The sequence below is a fragment of the Triticum dicoccoides genome, chromosome 1B (genome assembly GCF_002162155.2).
Source record: "Triticum dicoccoides isolate Atlit2015 ecotype Zavitan chromosome 1B, WEW_v2.0, whole genome shotgun sequence".
NCBI lineage: Eukaryota > Viridiplantae > Streptophyta > Magnoliopsida > Poales > Poaceae > Triticum > Triticum dicoccoides.
In genome coordinates, this window is record NC_041381.1 from 159,187,581 (window position 1) to 159,206,738 (window position 19,158).

Consider the following 19,158-nt stretch of genomic DNA (forward strand, 5'->3'; position numbering starts at 1 on the left):
TTATTACTGCCTCTAGGGCATATTTCCAACACAAGTAGGATTTGGTCCTACTTGGGGCGCCTCTTGGCCTCTCCCCTCCCCCTCCCACCTATATATATGTGGGGGGACGCCCCTAGCACACACCAGACAATTGCCTAGCCGTTGCGGTGCCCCTCTCTACCGTTTACTCCCTCGGTCATATTTTCATAGTGCTTAGGCAAAGCCCTGCAGTGATTACTTCACCATCAGCGTCACCACGCCGTCGTGCTGACAGAAATCATCTACCACCTAGGTGTCTTGCTGGATCAAGAAGGCGAGGGACATCGTCATCGAGCTGAACGTGTGCAGAACTCAGAGGTGACGTATGTTCGGTACTCAATCAGTGGATCGCGAAGAAAGTTCAAGTACATCAACCACGTTGTGAAACGCTTTCGCTTACGGTCTACGAGGGTACGTAGACACACTCTCCCCCTCGGTGCTATGCATCTCCATGGATAGATCATTGCATGTGCGCAGATTTTTTTTTGTTTTCCAACAGAAAATCATTTGATTTGTGAAAACTTAATAATCTAATCTCTTCATTCATGACTCTTATTCTTTGCACCGACCAACCACAGACTAAACTTTTTTGTTGTCATTTTTCTCTCTTCACATGTACCGGGTGGAAAAAGGTAAATGATAGGAACCCCCTTTGCCTCCCCGAGGACCTTGTGATGGCTAAGATTGATATTTTTTAAGTTTGCACTAAATTCTGTGTTTTTACCTAATATATATTAGCACTTTTGCATTGTGTATGGAGGCGCTCCTCCAGTGGTTTCGGTCGGCATTAACACAATTCGAGTCGACGGTGGAGGAGTCTCCTTTGAGCCATTTAGGACCTCCGTATTTTGGCCCCAAATGCCTCCTTTGAGCCATTCTCGGACCTCCCATGCTTCACCGTAACCCAACACCTTCTTCCCACCGCACGATCATGTCACCTCTTCTGGTGCACGACCTCAAGCTGTTCAATGACTTTCTCAGAGGTAAATTTTCCCAACCTTTTCATGTAGATTTAGTTTAGCGGCCCATAGACTCCTGGAGATGACATAGGATTCACATTACATGTAGATGGATCCAAGGCGGAGCTAATATTGTTTGATGATTTGTCGTCGGGTTCGAGCTCCCAGTCAGTGAGTGAAAACATGGACACCGAAGAAGATGAGGTAATATTGATGGTTGCTGAATGAACAACATTAGCCAGAACAGAGAGGAAACGTCCAGGATCGCAGGTTGGTCGTGCGACATTTTGCCAGAGCAGAATCCAAGGTCACGACCATGTCATGTGCGGTTGTGTCGTGTCCTACCTTCTTACCATACGTGTTTCGACAATGCTTCTACATGAACAAATGATTATTCCGTCGAATTGCCCATGACATGAAAGCCGTGAACCTTTCTTCCAACAATGAAGAAATGTTACCCATTTCCTGAGTTTCCCCCCTTTTAGGAAGGTGATTGTGACACTTCATATGATTACATATGGTTGTCTTTCATATTCATGGGATGACAATCTTCGAATTCTCATCAGCCCTAACATTGAAAATAAATTTTCTCAAATCTACTCTTATCCCCGTTAACATTGACCATCAGTGTGCGAGCGGATTGGCTAGTGTTTTTGGTAGTTTTGTTGGATCCCTACCATTCACCTACCTTGGCCTCCCCATGGGGACGACGAGGCCCAGTGTTTTGGATCTTATGCCGATGGTGCACGCCGTTGAGAGGAAAACTTCCACTACACTCTCTCTGATGTCGTCAGGAGCAAAACTAACCTTGGTAAATTCGATAGTGACATCGATGCTGATCTATGCCATGTGCACAATCAAGTTGCATCCGAAGGTGGTTGAACATTTGGATAAACTTCGCCGTTACTGTCTCTGGGCGAAGAATTCCGATGATGGGATCAAAAACACTTCCTTTGCTGCCTGGGAGCTCGTTTGCCGTCCGAAACGGTGTGGTGGCCTTGGTGTTATTGACATCAAGACACAGAATGTAGCCCTGCTTCTAAAACACCTGTTCAAGTTTTATAATCATGCGGATGTGCCCTGGGTGGAGCTGGTTTGGAACAAGTACTATTCTAACAAAGTCCCTCGCGCTGTTGACACTGTGGGATCTTTCTGGTGGAAAGATGTAATGCAGCTCAATGGGACTTTTCGTAGCATCACCAAGATCGTACCAGGGGATGGAGCTAGTGCATTGTTTTGGAAGGATGTCTGGCTGGGAGGCGACGGTGGTGAGACAATCATGGAGATGTACCCACGGGCCTTTTCCTACTGCCTAAATGAGGATGACTCTATTACTAAAGTCCTCACTGCCACTGACCCGGCCTCGATCTTCAGTCTGCCCCTCTCAATCCAGGCTAGGGAGGAAGTCAGTCAAATTCAGCTTGCTTCGAGGCATGTGGGTGTGGACGTCGGCAGCCGAGACACCTGGGACTGCACGCTCGGGCGTTACTCTTCGAAGAAGTTCTATCAACATTGTTTCAAGGAGATCGTGGCTGATGAGGCCTTCGGCTGGCTCTGGAAAGCCAAGAGCCCCATTAAATTCAAAATGTTTGGGTGGTTGCTTCTAGTTGATCGTCTGAACACCAGAAATATGCTTAAACGCAGGCATTTCGCGGTCGCGGGAAACAATTATGCCTGCTTGTTATGTCAAAAAACCCCGAAGAAACCGTTGAACACTTGTTCTTCTTATGTCCCTTTAGTCAATGGTGCTGGAGCAAAGTTGGGGTGTCCTGGCCAGTCGATGGCAATAGACTGAACCTGCTACGCGGGGGGAGAGAAGCCTGGAGACAGCCCCTCTTCATGGACATCTTCCTCATGGCAGCTTGGAGCCTATGGATGGAGCGAAACAATCAACACTTCAGAGGGGTGCAACACTCCTTCGGGGCTTGGCTTGCAAGATTCAAGTACCTCCTTGAGTTGCTGGTTCACAACTGCAAGGAGGAAATTCGCCCTTTCCTTTCCACCTACATTGTAAATTTGGGTCACTAGTGATGTTGGGTACATAGTAGTTCGTGCGGCTGGGGGGCCGCTCTAATACCCCCCCCCCCCCGTTGTAACAACTATGTAACCGTCTTTTTGTGAGTAATACAAAAGTCTGTGGGAGCCTCTCCCACTGTCGTTCACCATAAAAAAAAAGACAATCTTCGAATGGTCGAAGATACACTCATAAAGTGCATTGGAATGTTCGCTGAAACTATTTTGAGTGTTTATGGAGAGCAGTATCAGTGAGCATCCAATGCCTATGACACAATTAGGCTTCTAGCGATTCATAAAGCAAAAGGCCATTTTGTAATGCTAGGGAGTGCTGAATGTATGCACTAGAAGTGGTAGAACTACCCTGCAGCTTGCTATGACCAATTCACTGGACTAAGGTCCAATAATAATTTTGGAAGTTGTTATGTCCAAAGATTTGTGGATCTCAAATTGCTACTTTGGGTCGCGTGAATCTCACAATGGCATCAATGACCTGATGAGATCTTATCTGTTTGCAAGACTAGCTGGTGGTACTTCTCCACCTTGCAACTTCGGGGTGAATGGCTATCATTATGACCAAGGCTACTATTTAGCCGATGGCATTATCCATCGTGGTCCACATTTTTAAAGATATTTTCAATCCCGGGAGCAGGAAACATAAGCATTTTGTTAAGGTGCAAGAAGCTCAAAGGAGAGACATTGAGAGGGCACTGGAGTGTTGCAAGCAAGGTTTTTCGATTGTTTGATGGCCTCATTTCTAGAATAAGGATGTTTTGACAAATATCATGACATGTTGTGTGATCCTACACAATATGATTATACAGAATGAGAGAGATGTGCCAAGCCCCCATTGATTATGAAGATATTGGCATAATCACCTCACAGGCACACAAGATGCATTCAAGCATCTTTTTATGTGTACCAGAAGATTGAAGACTGGGCCTCCCATCATCAGCTGAAGGAGAATCTCCGTAAGCATCATTGGCAGCTAGCTGAAAGATACTAATGTCTAATTTCATTTTAATTTTACTTGAACAATTTATTTGATTGGATTATTTGTTGCATTTGGATTATTTATTAATTTGAATTATTTGTCATGTGCATATTAATGATTTTTTCAATAATTATGGCATTATTGAATTGTTTGATCTAAATGCTGACAAGTTTGTGTTTTCATTTTTCTTAGTCCATTACAAGAATGTATGATGTATTTTGGTTCTATTATAGATATGGTTCATGTGAATGTAGCAGAAGCCACTCTTGGTGCAAAAAGAATTGTTCTGTTATTGTTAAAAAAGGGTTTTGTGTTGGAAACCTCGATTTTTTTTTGGATTTTTGCTCCTTATAATGAATAAAAAACATGATTGTTTTTAGGAAAATGTAAAAAAAAAAAAGTACGGTCCTGGCCAGTGGCTCAGTGCTGCACTGGCAAGTGGTAGACAATGTTGGGCCGTGCGTAGCTCGGTCTCTTTGATACGGAGCAACCAAGCCAGCTTCCCCACAGGCCCATGGATGCAGTAGCTCGCCTCGTCCCCTCTTCGCCCTAACTCGCCGGCGTCACCTGCTCCGTCCGCTCCCGCCGCCCCCATGCTCCCCCTAATACGCCGCCTCCCCGCCGCTCCTTCCCGCCTAGCCGCCCTCGCACTCCGCCGACCACACCGTCGAGCTGCGGCGACGACGACAACGACACCTGCGGTATCCTCCTCCCGTCTCGCGGGCTCGCCGCCTGCAGAGAGTCCAGCGGCGGATCAGGGGAGTGAGTTGGAGCCCTGCCCCGAACCCCTCGACCGGGACTGGGGCTCGACGCTGTCCCGGGCGGACCTCACAGAGGTTGCCGGGATCCTCCGGCGGTTGCGCGACGAGCAGATCAATCTGGGCCTGGGCACCTTCAATCTGCTGCTGAAGCGAGCCTGCGAAGCAGACGACTTCCTTCTCTTCGCCAAGGTATTCAGACACTTGCTGCTCTCCAAAGCTGCTCCCGACTTGACTTCCTACATGTGTGTCGCCAGGGCCATTGGGGGTTTAGATGACTCTGAACTGTTACTCAAGTTTGTGAGAGAGGTATTGGAGATCACAAATGGCAGAGACCCCACGGTGGTGAATCGCATTGTTTTCGCCGCGGGTAGATACGGGCACCTCGATAAAAGTTTGATCGTGTTTGAGGAGCTGAAGAAAGATAAGAGATGCTTGGATGTTGTCACCTTCAACACTGTCTTGGACATGCTAGGAAAGGTTGGTCGGGTGGACGAAATGCTCCGGGAGGTGAAGCTGATGAAGGAACTTAGCATTTGTCCTGACATTGTGACTTATAATACGGTGATAAACTGCCTGCGTAGGCTTGGAAGATTGGGTCTGTGCAAAAGCTTTGCAAGAGAGATGTTTGAGAGAGGCATCAGTCCTGATTTGAGAACATATACCGCGCTAATTGATTGTTTTGGAAGGGCAGGGCATATTGCTGATGCCCTTGAAGCGTTTGAACAGATGAAGAAGTCGCACCAACCTTCGATTTATGTCTATCGGGCACTGATCAGTGACATGAAAAAGGCTGGGCGGTTTGAGCTAGCAGAAAAGCTCACCGAAGAGATGGATTCAAGTGCGTCTGATTTGTTAGGCCCTGAAGATTTCAGGCAGAGGTCCAAGGGAAGAAGGGTCAGGAACAGCAGCAGGTAAAAAACAGAAAAGTTATCTTCCAGGTCTGTATGATTCCTTCACATGCGATGCAACAGCTGCTGGTACCAAGTTCCAGACTTCCAATGGATACTGGTCCTGCTGGTTGACATCTTCAGAAGATGTATCCTAGGAAAGAAACAGAGAACTACAAAGTTCAGATGACAGCAGCTTGATGATTACAAAGACACCGCAGTGATCCTAGAGCTACAGTCCTGAATGGCATGTCATGACCGCAGGCCGTTGCTGATGCACTTCTCAAGAGATTCAGGAACCGGAGTCAGTAGCAACTGCGGCAATTCCTAGTTAAGAAATATGTGCCGCACCGCTCGATTGTCGCTTGGAAAGTGCCTGTTGCTGGAAAGATCGCTGTTTTGCTCTGAGCTTGTGGGCGTAAAGTTTCGGCATTTTCCGTCACCCTTCAGTGCACCGAAGAATAGTGAAGTCTTGGCATCTGGTTCATTTTGTAGGCTATGCTTGTAAATCATTAGGCATAATAGCAAACAAACTTACATTTTACACGAGTAAGTTGATTCTATCCAAAATTTCTGGGATAATATCATCTTAGCATTCGTGGGATGGTGCACACTCGTGTGTCTGGCAATATGCCCTGACCCCAGAACATGTTGGTGTGATGCAATGTCGTTCCATGTAATGCCCAGTTTGTTATAGATTCTGTCTTAGGGTTGCTGGATCGATGCTGTTTACTGTATGCTATCCTAGCGACTAGTAATTTTCGAGGAACTAATCAAGTGAATGCAGACGGAGGCCGTAATAAATCAAATAACAGTGCTTGTTAACGTGTGGATACGAGATAGTGCGGGGCAGAGAAGAAATCCGGACATTTTGATGGAAAAAGTTTCTGAAACTTACTGTCCTGGAACTTTGCATAGTTCACCGCTGCCTCCGGCGTCCATCATCACATCACTTGCAGAGTATCCATCTCAGGATGAATATCGAGCGCCGTACGTGGTGTGGAAGGTGACCGATACACGTAGGAGTAGTGTGGTCTGCCACGAACCGTTCGGCAATGGAGGAATCTGCTTGCTCCTACACTGCGTCGCCGGAGTGGAATGATTTTTCTCAGGCCTCCTACAGCCAGCCAGTGCGGGGGACTCGTGCCAAGGTCGACACGAAAAGGGAGCTTAACTTCACTCCACCCAGCGTAGCCAACGTCCCCACCGGAAGAAGCGGCCGTAAATTACAGATTTTCAGTTGCAAGCCCCAGCACATTCGTTCAAACTCGCGGCGGCTCCATGCGGCCACTCCCGGCGTTCACCATCTCCCGCCTCGCCGCCGTCCGCGCGGACCCCTGCGGCGTCCCACTCCCCGTCTTCAACTCCCTCCTCTCCAGCCTCGCCACCTCCGACCCCTCCCACGCGCACCTCCCGCTCCACCTCTTCCGCCGCCTGCTCCTCCTCCCCGCCCACCGCCCGGACGCCTTCACGCTCTCCTCCCTCGCCTCCTCCTTCCTCCCCCTCCACCCATCCCACGCCGCCGCCTCCCTCCACGCCTTCTCCCTCCGGCTCGGCCTCCTGCACGCCGACCCCGTCCTCACCAACTCCATCCTGCTCCTCTACCTCCGCTCGCCCCACCGCACCCCCACCACCGGCACGGCGCTCCGCCTGTTCGACGAAATGCCCGCCCGCACCGCCTCCACCTACAACACGCTCATCTCCCACGCCCCCGCGGGCACCGACGTACGGTCCTTGGCGCGCCGCATGGTCGCGGACGGGCTCAGCCCCGACAGGTTCACCGTCTCGGCGCTCCTGTCCGCGTGCGCGTCCGAGCGCCAGGGCAGGGAGCTGCATTGCTTCGCCGTCAAGCGCGGGATGTGCGGCGACGGCGATTTCCATGTCAGCAGCGGGTTTGTCTCCATGTACTGCAGGGTCTCCCGGCCAGGCCTTGCGCGCCGGGTCTTCGACAGGATGTGTCAGAGGAATGTCGTCTCGTGGACCGCCATGGTGGGAGGGTATGCGGAGAATGGCATGTTTGAGGATGCGGTGAAGGCTTTCCGGGCGATGTGGGCGGTTGATGGTATTCTGCCGAATAGGGTCGCATTGATCAGTGTGCTGTCGGCTGTCGAGGGCCTCATGGGCTTAGCAGAGGGCAAGCAAGTGCATGGTTTCGCTGTCAGGATGGGGCTCTACGGGGAGTTGTCTCTCAACAATGCTTTGATTGATATGTATGCAAAGGCCGGAGCCTTGCGTTATGCAAGGCGCGTTTTCGATGATGCTACTTGGCGCAAAGATGTCATCTCATGGGGTTCAATGGTACTGGGTTATGGCCTTCATGGTATGGGTACAGAAGCAGTTGCCTTGTTTGATCATATGCATGCTTCTGGGGTTAAGCCAGACAGCATAGTTGGTCTGGGTGTGCTCTCTGCGTGCTGCAGGGCAGGATTGGTGTTGAAGGGACTTGAGATATACAACTCCCTTGTTAAGGATCACAAAGTCCATCCAACCGAGGAGATGTCTGCTTGCGTAGTTGATCTACTGGGGCGTTCCGGGTTGATCGACCATGCCTTGGACTTCATAAAGTCAATGAGTGTAGAGCCAGGTCCTAGTGTATGGGGAGCACTTCTGGATGCCTCTGTTATTCACAGTAACAAAGAAACTCAAGATTTAGCTTGCAGGTCTCTTCTTAGATTGGAAGAAGAGAGCCCATCAAATCTTGTCTCGGTATCTAACCTACATGCCTCTTCTGGTAGGTGGAATATTGTTGAACAAGTGAGGGCAAAGATTAAACAGGGAACGTTGAAGAAAACACCTGGTCGCAGTTGGGTAAATGCAGCAACATAGTGACCATCAGTATTCTTCTAGGAATGAATTGTTCATGGCCCATTCAGCGGTTCAAAGCTCTACCAGTGCACATAAACTGGTTATGCTCTGGAATCATTGGCACTGTACAGGACCACATCAACATAAATTGTATCATTGGCAGTTAAAAGACCAGAGCTGCTGTACTTACTCTATGCTCATACATGTATGTTCAGGCGGTGGTTATTAGAGCAAACGAAGTGCCTCTGCAACAACGGTGCGGTTGTCTGCAATGTTCACTCTTCCCATGTACTCTTACACTAGGTAAATATAACTTCTTATAGGTTCACTGTATGATCTAAAATTATTTGATTGCTTCAGAAATTGGTGCTTCCTTATTTTTCACCAGAATTTGGTGAATTTTTTATTATGTCATCACATGAAGTGATTGAGTTCATTTTTCTAGGATAGTAACTGAGTTGCTAGATGAATGATGTGTTGACAGCAGAATCAAGGATGATCCAAAAGAACATTCTAAGCATAAGAATTTCTAAGAACCTAAACTTCCCAAGAGCACTAGACCAAGAGCCACTGACCAGAAAAGATCCAGAAATTTTTGGAGAACATATAGCTTTAGAAAGGGAAGATTCAAGAATGCTCAAATGGTGTGTATAACCATCGACTGAAATGAGCTTGCATTAGTACTCACTTTCTATGCAGCTGGGGCCGAAGCGAAAATCCTCTTTGACTTGAGTTTGGAGGTCTTTGTTTGTCCACAGAACATGTAATTTCTCAGTTTCTCTTGCACATTTGTTCATTTCGACTATAAAATGGATGACAACACAAGACATTACTCTCTACGAACTCATCTTGGGACCGGCTATGCAATTGTAAGTTTTACCTTAAAACATCATAGCCGGAGTTTGAATTTTGAGGAGTAGATTTATAGTGGTGGAACTCTTAGTGGAGTCGAACTCACTGAGAACAGTCTGCCAATGACGAGTGTTTTGGTATCGCCAGGGCATAAACCTTTTCAGAATCCCTCATTTGACAGTGAAACAGTATAACTATTGACGTTCAGACTGGCTGCAGAGAATAAAAGGACAACTGTCGTGGTAATCTCATGTGAGATGCCAGGGGGTGGCTTATCATGGATGGGGCCAGAAGGACGTCGTCGGGTCCTGGAGGTGGGAGTGAGCATGGGCTCGATCGGACATGAGACGTACCCATGTTCAAGGCTCTCCGGAGAGACGAAATCCCTACTCCTGCTCTGCGGGGTCTCCGCATGATGACTATGATCAAAGTGAGTACAAGGGTGCTCCTAGGGCTGTGTTGCTAGAGGAGGAAGTAGGGCAAGGCTAGCTCTCTTCTCCCTAGCTATGGTGTGTGGGTAAACTGAGGTTGGAGCCCTTTGCATGGGTGAGGCATGGGGAATTTTATAGGCCAACCCCCAGGGATACAATGGTAATACGACCGGGTGTAGGACCCGGCCGTCAGCGTCTACGGTCGTTGGCTTCTCCGTCGGCTGCTGGGGCCCGCCTCTGGAGGGCCCTGCCAGCTGCCGAGGATCCGGCTGACAGGTGGGGCCCGCCGCCTGCGGGCCTCGTTGACGGCTCTTCATTGTAGCGCCGCCCGTGCTAACGGAGGCTATGTCGGGGGCCGCATGGCTACAGTGCCGCGCCGGGCGGGTCAGCAGCCGCCTGGCGGCGCTTACTGTAGCCATGCTTGGCTGGGATTTGGGGGGGAGCGTATGGCACTGTTGCCATGCGCAGCTTATCGCTTGGTCGGGCTCAGACTCCAAGGGATGGGACGTGTCGCCTGCTAGAGGCCGGCCCATACCCAAGCCGCCTTCTAGGAGCGCGCCGTCTTCTGGAGGCCGGCCGCGTGGCACCAGCCGGCTCTGGAAGCCGACCGCGAGACCAGTTGGCCTTAGGGGCTCAGCTTGCCTCAATGTCTTGAATTCTCTTTGAGTGTGGATGAGGCTACCCGGGGTCTATCCCCCCGACAGTAGTTCTCGGCTCTACGGATGGCAACCAGAGTGCCTCAACAGTTTCCCCTTCAAGGGATCCTTTGCCTTTGCTCCGTCCGGCTGGGAGTGACCGGGCGCCAGGAGCCGGTCGCAGCTGTGGCCGCCTGTTGGAATTCAAATCGGTGTGGCGGGCGCTGGGGAGGCGCCGCCCGCCGCTTGAGCGCCATGCGGCGCCAGCAGGCCAGGCCGGCCTGCCAGCCCACGCGCGCGAGGGGACGTCGCCACAGGACTGGGCCCACCACTACAGGTTCTTGGCACGCGCGCGGATCTGTTGCGGCCGAGGTGGGCGGTTGCCCTTCCGTGGCGGCTTTATTGCGCCTTTACGGCGTGAGAATCGCGAGGTATTGCGGAGATTGGGCGCAGTTAATCCCGCCCCTCCCCCACGTCGCCTCGGCTCTGCCGCACCCGCCTATAAGTAGGGGAGGAGGAGGGGCGGCAGAACGCACGCGCGCCTCCTCCATCTTCATCTTCCTCCTCTCCTCCTTTGTTGCTGCTGCTCCTTTGCCGCTGCTCGCCACCGCAATGCCGCCGCGACACCATCTTCCCCGTGCTTCTCCGAGCCGCCACCAAGCCATGGAGAAGAGCGGTTGGGATGGCTCGAATGTGCACGAAGGGCACATCGAGTTCCTCCGTGCGACGCGGAGGCTTCCCCACGCCGACGTCTTGGAGGCGCGCCTTCCCGCCGAGCGGGAGATCTCGCCGGCACCGCGGCCCAGCGAGTTCTCGTCTTCCGCACCCACTTCCTCTGGGGTTTCGCGCTGCCCGTGAGTAACTTCCTCCGCTCCTTCCTCGTTTTCTATGATCTGCAGCCGTACCACCTCACCCCCAACACGGTGGTGCTGTTGTTCGCCTTCGTGACCTTTTGCGAGGGTTACCTTGGCGTCTTGCCCTCGCTTAAGCTGTGAGGCAGTTTTTTCTACCTCAAACTGGGCACATCGGCTAAGGAGGAGCCGGCTCAGTGCAGGGCCTGCGTTGCCGTGCGGCGCTCAGGAGGAGGGACCCGCTTCCCGACCATCGCTCTGCTGGAGTTGGCGAAACTCTGGCAAAAATCCTATTTCTACGTCCGGAATCTCCACCCGACGAAGGACTACATTAACCTGCCGGCCGTCGAGATCAGGCCGCCTGCTGGGTTGCGGGACAACTGGAGCCAGCAGCCGCCCAAGCGCCTGCCGCATGCTATCACCAACGTCCTCGTCCGGCTCCAGGAGATGACGGACCGGGAGGGGCTCAAGCCGGCCGACTTGTTGGCCGCCTTTGTCCAGCGCCGGGTTTCGCCTCTCCAACTCCGGCCGCATATGATCAGCGAGATGAGCGGTCGCCGGGATACATGTCGGATGTCCACCAAGGAACTGCCGACTGTCGAGGTGGTCCGGCACGTGAACTACTTCTCCGGCAGCAAGCTCGATGAGGAAGAATGGCACATCGACAAGGAGCCGTACAGCCCTGCCAACCCGCCACTGTCGGTAAGTGTCTGGTCCGCCTTCTTCGCCCATGCCGTACTTTACATCCGACTTGACCACCCGGCCTCATGGCAGCGCTTCCTGGGCCAAGCTGTGCCGGCTCCGGACCAGCAGTGGATGCCAGACCATGAAGAGAGCGGCGCGGGCGACCCTGAGCTGGGGGCGGCCGGCTTGGATGACGGGGGCGAGGACGACGCCACCGGAGGAGGCGGCGACGTCTGGTCCTGCCGGGATGACGACGAGGACAACGAGGGCAGCGCGGCTTGGAGGAGTCGCGAGGACATGAGTCGGCCCTTCGACGCCGTCTGCCGCACCCGGCGCGCACAAGCGCCGGCTTGAGGGGAAGTTCGGCAGCCGACCGACAAAGAAGACCAAGCAAGCGGCCAGGACCAAGCGATGCGAGGTCGTGAAGGTGGCCGCCATTCGGAGGGCCCCTAAGCCGTTGTCGTACGTGTCTGGGTGAGTGTGCTTGCTGCACCTGCTTCGTACCTTTCTTCTTTCTCTTGGGTTTTTTTCTCATTCTTGTTCCCCTGCTGAGCAGAGCAGCCATCGCCACCATGTGGGCTCCGTCTGCCTCACTGATCGGTTTAGCAGGCGGCTCCGAGGAGGCCTGACGCGTGGATCCGGCCGCCGCCCTTCAGGAGGCGACAGCGAGGAACGCTCGGGAGGTGCGCGAGGAGCGGGAGGCCATGGAGAAGGCATAGGCCAACGCCCAGGAGGCCGAGGCGGCGCAGGCGGAGGCCCAGGCCGCGGGGAGGGCGCATGAGGAGGCAGCGAACAGGGCGTGGGCGGAGGCCAGCGCCAAGGCCACGACAGATCCGGCTGGTGGTGGGGTCCTGGAGACCACCAACCTCGAGCAGACGGAGGTGCAGGAGGGGGAGCACCGGGCGCCGCCTGGGACAGTCGGCGCCGGAGCAGGTGGTCGTTGACGCCACCATCCCAAAGGCGGAGGAGGTCCAGCGCACGCCGGGTGCTGGAGGGCGAGGAGGCGGCGAGCCCAACCAGCCGGGGGCGCTGCAGACCGTCGCTGGGCAGCCGGCAAGCCAGGCCCTGGTGGTACACGCTTCCTCGCACCTGCGCCCGACGCGGACGACTTCAGAGCCGATGCCGGTGGAAACCGCGGCCTCGAGCTCGCAGGGGGCCAACGCCGGGGCCACGAGTGCTCCTCCTCCAGGCTAGATGGCGGGGGCCGGATCGGCCGCCCTGAACCTGGCGGTGCAGGACATGCTGGACAAGTTCTTCGTCCACAACGTCACCCTCCATAGGGCGAGGGAGGAGCTGCTGGTGATGTGGACGTCCGTCCAGGTATGTTTGTCTTGCTTTGTTTTTCTCTTGTATCTTCCATGGGGGCACGCAAGCGCACCCACTGGGTATAGCCCCTGAGTTCCAGTCTGGCTGCTGAGCAGACTTGTTGGAACTTAAAGGCGCTCTTCTGATCGTTGAAACGCTACTCTTTGTTGCAGGACTGCCTCTCCGATGATGACTTCTCTGTCCACCTGCGCCCTGGCGGCGAGTTCCTGGTGCACTTGGCGAACCCTAGGGTTCGCGCCCGCGTGGCGGAGCGCCCTGTCCGTGCTCATCGCTTCCGGCTTCTCTCCCAGCCCTGGGGCCGCTCCGCGGGCACCGAGCCGCTCTCCCTTCGCCTCCGCGTCGACATTGAGATCTCCGGGACACGTGTGTGGCATGAACTCGTGGCAAGTCTAAACATTTTTATGGCAAGTTTAGTAACGTGGTGATGGCAAGTTTAGTTGTCAAGCATGACAACCTTTTTTTGGATGAGAAGTTTTATTTTTATTTTCTGGTTTGCTTTTTCTTTTCGAATGGCAATTTTTGTTGTAAAAAAGTCTAAGCCAGTGTGTTTTGTGTCACATGTGAAACTTATCATTTGAATTCTTTTTCTGGGACATTAAACACTTTTTGCTAATTCTATAAATTTAAATGGATATGTCACTTCAATACTGGAGTATGTTTTTTCTATTCATGTGTTCTGAGAATCCTACGTATTTTTGGAAGAGAAAATGGAGGCTGCCATTGCCGCTAGCTCTGAGCCTTCAGGGCTCTAACCTTAACCCCAAATCTAAGAGCATCTCCGGCCGCGTAGCCAGAACGGTCTTTCTGGGCGATTTTTTTGCGCCGGCACCGAAAAACGGCCCAGTCGCGTTTCAGGAGTCCGTTTTTTGTCGGCTTGGGCCGAAATCAGCATCGGCGGACCCAGGCCGAACCTGACGCGCCGGGGGGCGCCTGGGGCGAGTGTTTGGCGCGAAACAGCCGCGGGCCCGCCGAGTCAGCGAGACGGCCGCTTCGTCGACCTCATCGCCTCGGTTCCCGCGGGAATCAATGTGAAGGCTGTCGCGCTGCCGCGCCGATCAACCTCCATTGACGCCTCACGAGCGACGCAGTAAAGACGCCGCCGACGCGCATCCCGCCCGCTCCCGCCACACGTCCTCCCGCATGTCGCCACCCCGCCTTGTCTATAAAAGGCGGCCACTCCCCCGCCGGTGAGCGTCACAACTTCCCCCTCTCCCTCTCGCAAAAGCCTTCTTCCCGCCGGCTAGCTCCCCACCACTCCTCTCCCCGCCGACGAGCAAAAGCATGGCCGAGAGATACCCAGGCGACGGCGCAGCGGCGAACGGCTTCGGCCGCCGACACCTCCAGGAGCCGGAGGCACGTCTTCTGTACGAGGTCGAGTACCCGGCGCCCCCTGACATGCGCGTGTCGGGGGCGTGGAGACTGAGCGCTGGCGGCGTACCGGTGCCGCCGGTCCCCGAAGGGGCGGCACGGGGGGCGGAGATCGCCCGCGTCCGCTCCTCGCTGACGGAGGAGCAGCGGAACGAGCCGAGGTACGCGCCCGACAGCGAAACGCTGTGGACGCTGTACTTCGAGCGCCGCCGCGAGGAGCAGATCGCCTCCGTCAACGGCATCATCCCCCGTGGCCGCCTCAACTCCGAAGGACGGCGCGAGTGCTGGGGCGTCCCCGGTCGCACACTCGACGCCGTCCTCGACCACATCGAGACCGGCAATGTGCCGCGGCTGGAGTACCCGACGCGGCCCTCCTTCTCTCGCCGCCGCGGCAGTTCCTGGATGCCGCGGTGAATGGAGCCGGGGTCGTCCTCGTCGTCGGGCTCCGGCTTGCCAGCCCTCCATCCCGTCAAGCCCGAGCCGGAGGGGACACCGCTCGGGCGTCGCGCTCGCAGCGGCACCCTCGTCATCAACGAGCCCTCGCCTGCGACGACACCGACGAGGCGCTCCCTCCGCCTGGTCCGGCCGAAGCCCGAGCCGGGCTTGCTCCCCGTGAAGCCGGAGCACGCCGGCATGGTGGCCCCCGACGACAAGTCCGCCCTCAAATGGGCGAAGGAGGACTACGTCCGCGAGCTGGTGCGTCGCCAGCGTCGGGCATACCTGGGGACCCAGGCCCGTAGCCGCGCCGAGGCCTGTCGCCGCGCCGAGGAGGGCGGCGTTATCGTCATCGACAGCGACGACGAGGGCGAGGCCGGGCCGTCAAGCGCCCCACCACGTGTCGGCGACCCCGGCGAGGGCTGCAGCAGGGACGCCGCAGGTGAGGCGCGCGACGACGGCGACAGCGGCGGCGACAACACCCGCTTCTACAAGCTTCTCGACATGTAGACGACGGCGGCGGCTGCGGCTAGGCTTTTTAGTTTGTTTTTAAGTTATTAGGCAGAGTTTCTTGCATGTTTTTAAGTTCTTGTACAAATTTCGACAAAGTATGACCGAGTTTTTATAAAAATCGCCGAGTTTGTAAAAAATTGAAATGAACTTCGTCGAACCCGCGGCGACCTTGGGCCTGTGACTGGGAGTGAACCGAACCCGAAAGGCCAATCTGGCCCTGGTTCGCCTCCAGGCATCTCTTTTTCGACGCCCGGGGGGCCGAACGGCGGCTGGAGATGCTCTAACTCCTGTCGGCGACCTCCACATCCTTCGCCGCCGTGCCTCCCTCCCCGACCAAGCAGCGGCCAGCGCCTCCGTTCCCCAGCCACGCGCCCGCGAGACTCATCCTCCTCCCCAGCTTAGCCGCGCCCCCATCCCCTACTGGCCTGCTTGATCCCTTGAGATCACTTTTCCCCACCTGAAACCCTCGCCGCCGCCGCCATTAATTTCTCCGCGCAAGCTCCAATTTCAGGAGGCCCAGAATGAGGACGGCGTCGATGTGCACCGCATCTACTGTGCGGGGCACGCACACGTTCAAGATCGCCGGCTTCAGCCTTCACAGGGGCCTCGGCGTCGGCAACTTCATCCCGTCTGCCACCTTCGACATCGGCGGCTACCTCTGGCGCGTACTGTTCTACCCCGATGGGGAGATGGAGATGGAGAATGGGGATCACGCCTCCGTTTTCCTCGACCTTGTTAGCAAGGCCACCGAGGTGAGGGCGTTATTCGATGTCAGGTTGGTCGACCAGACTAACAAGCTGCCACCTTCGGTGGTGCTCTCCCAGAAGACGCCGTATGTGTTCAACAACACTGAACATAGCAACTCTGTGGGCGACGACTTCTTGCAACCATTGGGGTACCTGCTTGACGACAGCCTTGTGCTTGAGTGCGATGTCACGGTTCTGACGGAATCCAAGGTGACCCTGACTGCGACCACCTTCGACATCCAAGTGCCTCCCTCAGACTTGGGGGAGCATTTCAGGGAATTGCTAGAGAAGGAGGAGGAAGCAGATGTCCTTTTTGATGTTGAAGGGGTGGTTTTTCCCGCGCACAAAATTGTGGTTGCAGGGCGCTCACCGGTCTTCAAAGCGCAGCTCTTTGGACCAATGAGCGACAGGACAAGGCGGCGCATAACCGTTGAAGATATGCAGCCCGCTGTTTTCAAGGCGTTGCTTCACTTCATCTACACAGATTCGTTGCCTTCGATGGAAAAACTTGATGGAGATGAGGGCAAAGAAATGATTAAGCACTTGCTTGTGGCTGCGGATAGGTATGCGATGGAAAGGATGAAGGTTATGTGTGAGAGCATCCTTTGCAAAAGTCTTGATGTTGAGAATGCCACTGCTACATTGGCTCTAGCTGACCAGCATCACTGCAGCAACCTCAGAGATGCTTGCCTTGAGTTTATCACTTCTCCGGATAGAATGGATGATGTCATGGCAAGCCAAGGGTATGCTCACCTCAAAAGATCCTGCCCTTCTATTGTCATAGATGTCTTCGAGAGGGCAAAAAGGTCCCGCAAAATCTAGTATGTTCATCCTTCTTTAGCTTATGAATAGTTGAATAGTTTGTTTAGTTGACGCATAGCCTCGTAAGATGAAGTTGGGCTCTCACTTATTAGTTTCCAGTGATCTTTTGGAGAAGGGTGAGCTTTTGTAAAATTATCTCTGCATGTGATGGAGGCTCCTCTTGCTATATCTTGTATGTGATGACGATTGACGATTCATCTTATTTATGAATTTGTGGCAGCTTGCCAGCGTTCTTGAAAATGCCCTGATCCTCTGGCTGAACAATTTGGTTACTGTTAAAACTTCCCTTTTATCTGCTTCCTTAATTTCTCAATGCTGTTTGTTTGCCATTCTCATTATTGGAAAGAGCTGGTATGGCCAGGTCCATGGCGAGCTATGAAGAAACATTAGCAAACAGCAACATTATGCTAGCAAGTTATTGAGCAGCATGATAAGTGCAGTATTTTGAGATTGCATTGCTCCAACTATGTTCAATTTTGGATTGGCACACCACATCTTTTACACTATGAGTTATTTTTGGAGGCAGAGGCATTTGGATCCTCTGTAGTCCGTAGAGAAAAAAAAACCAATTTTTTAAACCAACTATACAGTTTAGCTCTAAATACCAATTGATAAAGTATTGACTTCGTAACTACACATTAAAATTTTACTTGGTGATAAGCAAAGCTGAAATGATTAGTTTACTTTCCTTAATTGACCAAGGGATACTGCTATAATAGGGATTGGTAATCATGAATGTCATTGACCACTTTATTGTTACGAGTAAGATGAGCTTTGTGCAAAATACCAACATATGATGGTAAACAAAATTATTCATAGTGTTTTGTGAATCTGAATCCGGGCAGTCAGATCATGGAGACCTAGTGATTTATCTTATGGCATGATGTACAGATCTCTGATAAATTTGTTCCAACTCCAAAGGTTTGCAAGAACTGAAGCAGGCTGTACTGCTTTTAATTTTTTTTGATGTAGCAATGCTCCTCATTCTCCTTCGAAACCTTAACCTCAAAGTCAAGCATTAGATAAAGTGTGATACATAACTACATTATGTTATTAGTTATGTGGTCACTTGTCACATTGCATAAACTTCTCTATTCATCCTACAAGTGGGAATTGGCCTCTTACTTGGGTCAAGCAGGAAAATATTGGAAGATGATGTACTTCACTTTATACCATAGTCATCCTCATGAAGATTTTTCTTTTTATACTGCTGCAACTGTCTGTTCACTCTGAATACAATATTTACTGTTATGAAATTCATTCCATGTGCATTTTCTCTCATAACACTTGGTAATTAGCCAGTTCTACATCAGTCAAAGTGCATCCATTGCCAGTACTACATTTGCAAATAACAATATTATGATAATCGGTAGTAAAACAAAGATAACATACTAGACACATCTCCTTTTATCCATTTTGATGACAAGTATTTCCGGACGGAGGGAGTAGCAGCTAGCATTAAGTTTTGAGTTTAAGTTCCTTTATGCCAGGATAAGATTTTTCTTTTTCAACATAGTATGGCTTCTTGTTTTTTCTTCCCAATTTATACTTGGCGGTCTGATATCACAAGCGTTTCCCCAGAGAAAGCTTTTGTTTCTGATTGTTCAGTTTTGACAGAATCTGAGCTTCTGGAGCATCCAAAGTGTAGCCTAGACAGTGTAAGTAATAATGCTTATAGCTAACTATCACTTGCGCATACCTGTATTCGTAATGGTAGGATCTTGTTATATTTTGGCAGATCTGCTGGAGAACTAGGTTTTGCAGAATGTTTAATTGACCCCAAGGAGTTAACAATCAGCAATCATCAAAGTTATTTTCGTCGAATGACAACCTCACAAAATCTATTCACGCATGATCCTGTTTGCAGCCTTTTTTTGCTTGTGAGTTGTCATAAGGTGTGTAAGAAAAGTCAGATCAGATTAATGTTGAAAGGGTAATATTATATTTCAACCGATAAAACTGGCAATACAAGATGGTAATGATATTAAATGAAAACAAACGCCCAAGTAATCGGTATGTCCTGATAATTTGCTTTATTCATTTTGCTTCGCAATTTTT

General features: G+C 52.3%; 4 protein-coding genes across 5 annotated transcripts; all 4 read left to right on the forward strand.

Moving 5' to 3' along the window:
* Positions 1–4,498: 4,498 nt before the first annotated feature.
* LOC119325292 (pentatricopeptide repeat-containing protein At1g11900-like) lies at positions 4,499–6,381 on the forward strand. The gene has a single exon (XM_037599044.1). It carries the CDS (start codon positions 4,578–4,580, stop codon positions 5,658–5,660), a length of 1,083 nt encoding a protein of 360 aa, XP_037454941.1. The 5' UTR covers positions 4,499–4,577; the 3' UTR covers positions 5,661–6,381.
* Positions 6,382–6,473: 92 nt separating this feature from the next.
* Positions 6,474–9,149, forward strand: LOC119325280 (putative pentatricopeptide repeat-containing protein At3g23330). 2 transcript variants are annotated; one of them, XM_037599028.1, is made up of 2 exons: positions 6,474–8,740; positions 8,883–9,149. In XM_037599028.1, exon 1 carries the CDS (start codon positions 6,914–6,916, stop codon positions 8,456–8,458), a length of 1,545 nt encoding a protein of 514 aa, XP_037454925.1. In that variant the 5' UTR covers positions 6,474–6,913; the 3' UTR covers positions 8,459–8,740; positions 8,883–9,149. The 2 variants fall into 2 exon arrangements, with proteins under 2 accessions (XP_037454925.1, XP_037454932.1); XM_037599035.1 differs by having other exon boundaries at positions 8,925–9,149.
* Positions 9,150–12,862: 3,713 nt separating this feature from the next.
* Positions 12,863–13,641, forward strand: LOC119303113. The gene is made up of 2 exons (XM_037580204.1): positions 12,863–13,210; positions 13,369–13,641. The coding sequence occupies exons 1-2, from the start codon at positions 13,085–13,087 to the stop codon at positions 13,639–13,641; spliced, it is 399 nt and encodes a 132-aa protein (XP_037436101.1). The 5' UTR covers positions 12,863–13,084.
* A 2,105-nt stretch (positions 13,642–15,746) lies between these two features.
* Positions 15,747–17,340, forward strand: LOC119325298 (BTB/POZ and MATH domain-containing protein 1-like). The gene has a single exon (XM_037599051.1). The coding sequence runs from the start codon at positions 16,054–16,056 to the stop codon at positions 17,098–17,100; it is 1,047 nt and encodes a 348-aa protein (XP_037454948.1). The 5' UTR covers positions 15,747–16,053; the 3' UTR covers positions 17,101–17,340.
* Positions 17,341–19,158: the final 1,818 nt, after the last annotated feature.

What these genes read in the sequence shown, in the direction of transcription:
- LOC119325298 (XM_037599051.1), top strand. Translation starts at nt 16,054, where the DNA reads ATGAGGACGGCGTCGATGTGCACCGCATCTACTGTGCGGGGCACGCAC.
- LOC119303113 (XM_037580204.1), top strand. Translation starts at nt 13,085, where the DNA reads ATGGCGGGGGCCGGATCGGCCGCCCTGAACCTGGCGGTGCAGGACATG. An exon ending in TGATGTGGACGTCCGTCCAG is followed by an intron (nt 13,211 to 13,368) that starts GTATGTTTGTCT and finishes TCTTTGTTGCAG; the next exon opens with GACTGCCTCTCCGATGATGA.
- LOC119325292 (XM_037599044.1), top strand. Translation starts at nt 4,578, where the DNA reads ATGCTCCCCCTAATACGCCGCCTCCCCGCCGCTCCTTCCCGCCTAGCC.
- LOC119325280 (XM_037599028.1), top strand. Translation starts at nt 6,914, where the DNA reads ATGCGGCCACTCCCGGCGTTCACCATCTCCCGCCTCGCCGCCGTCCGC.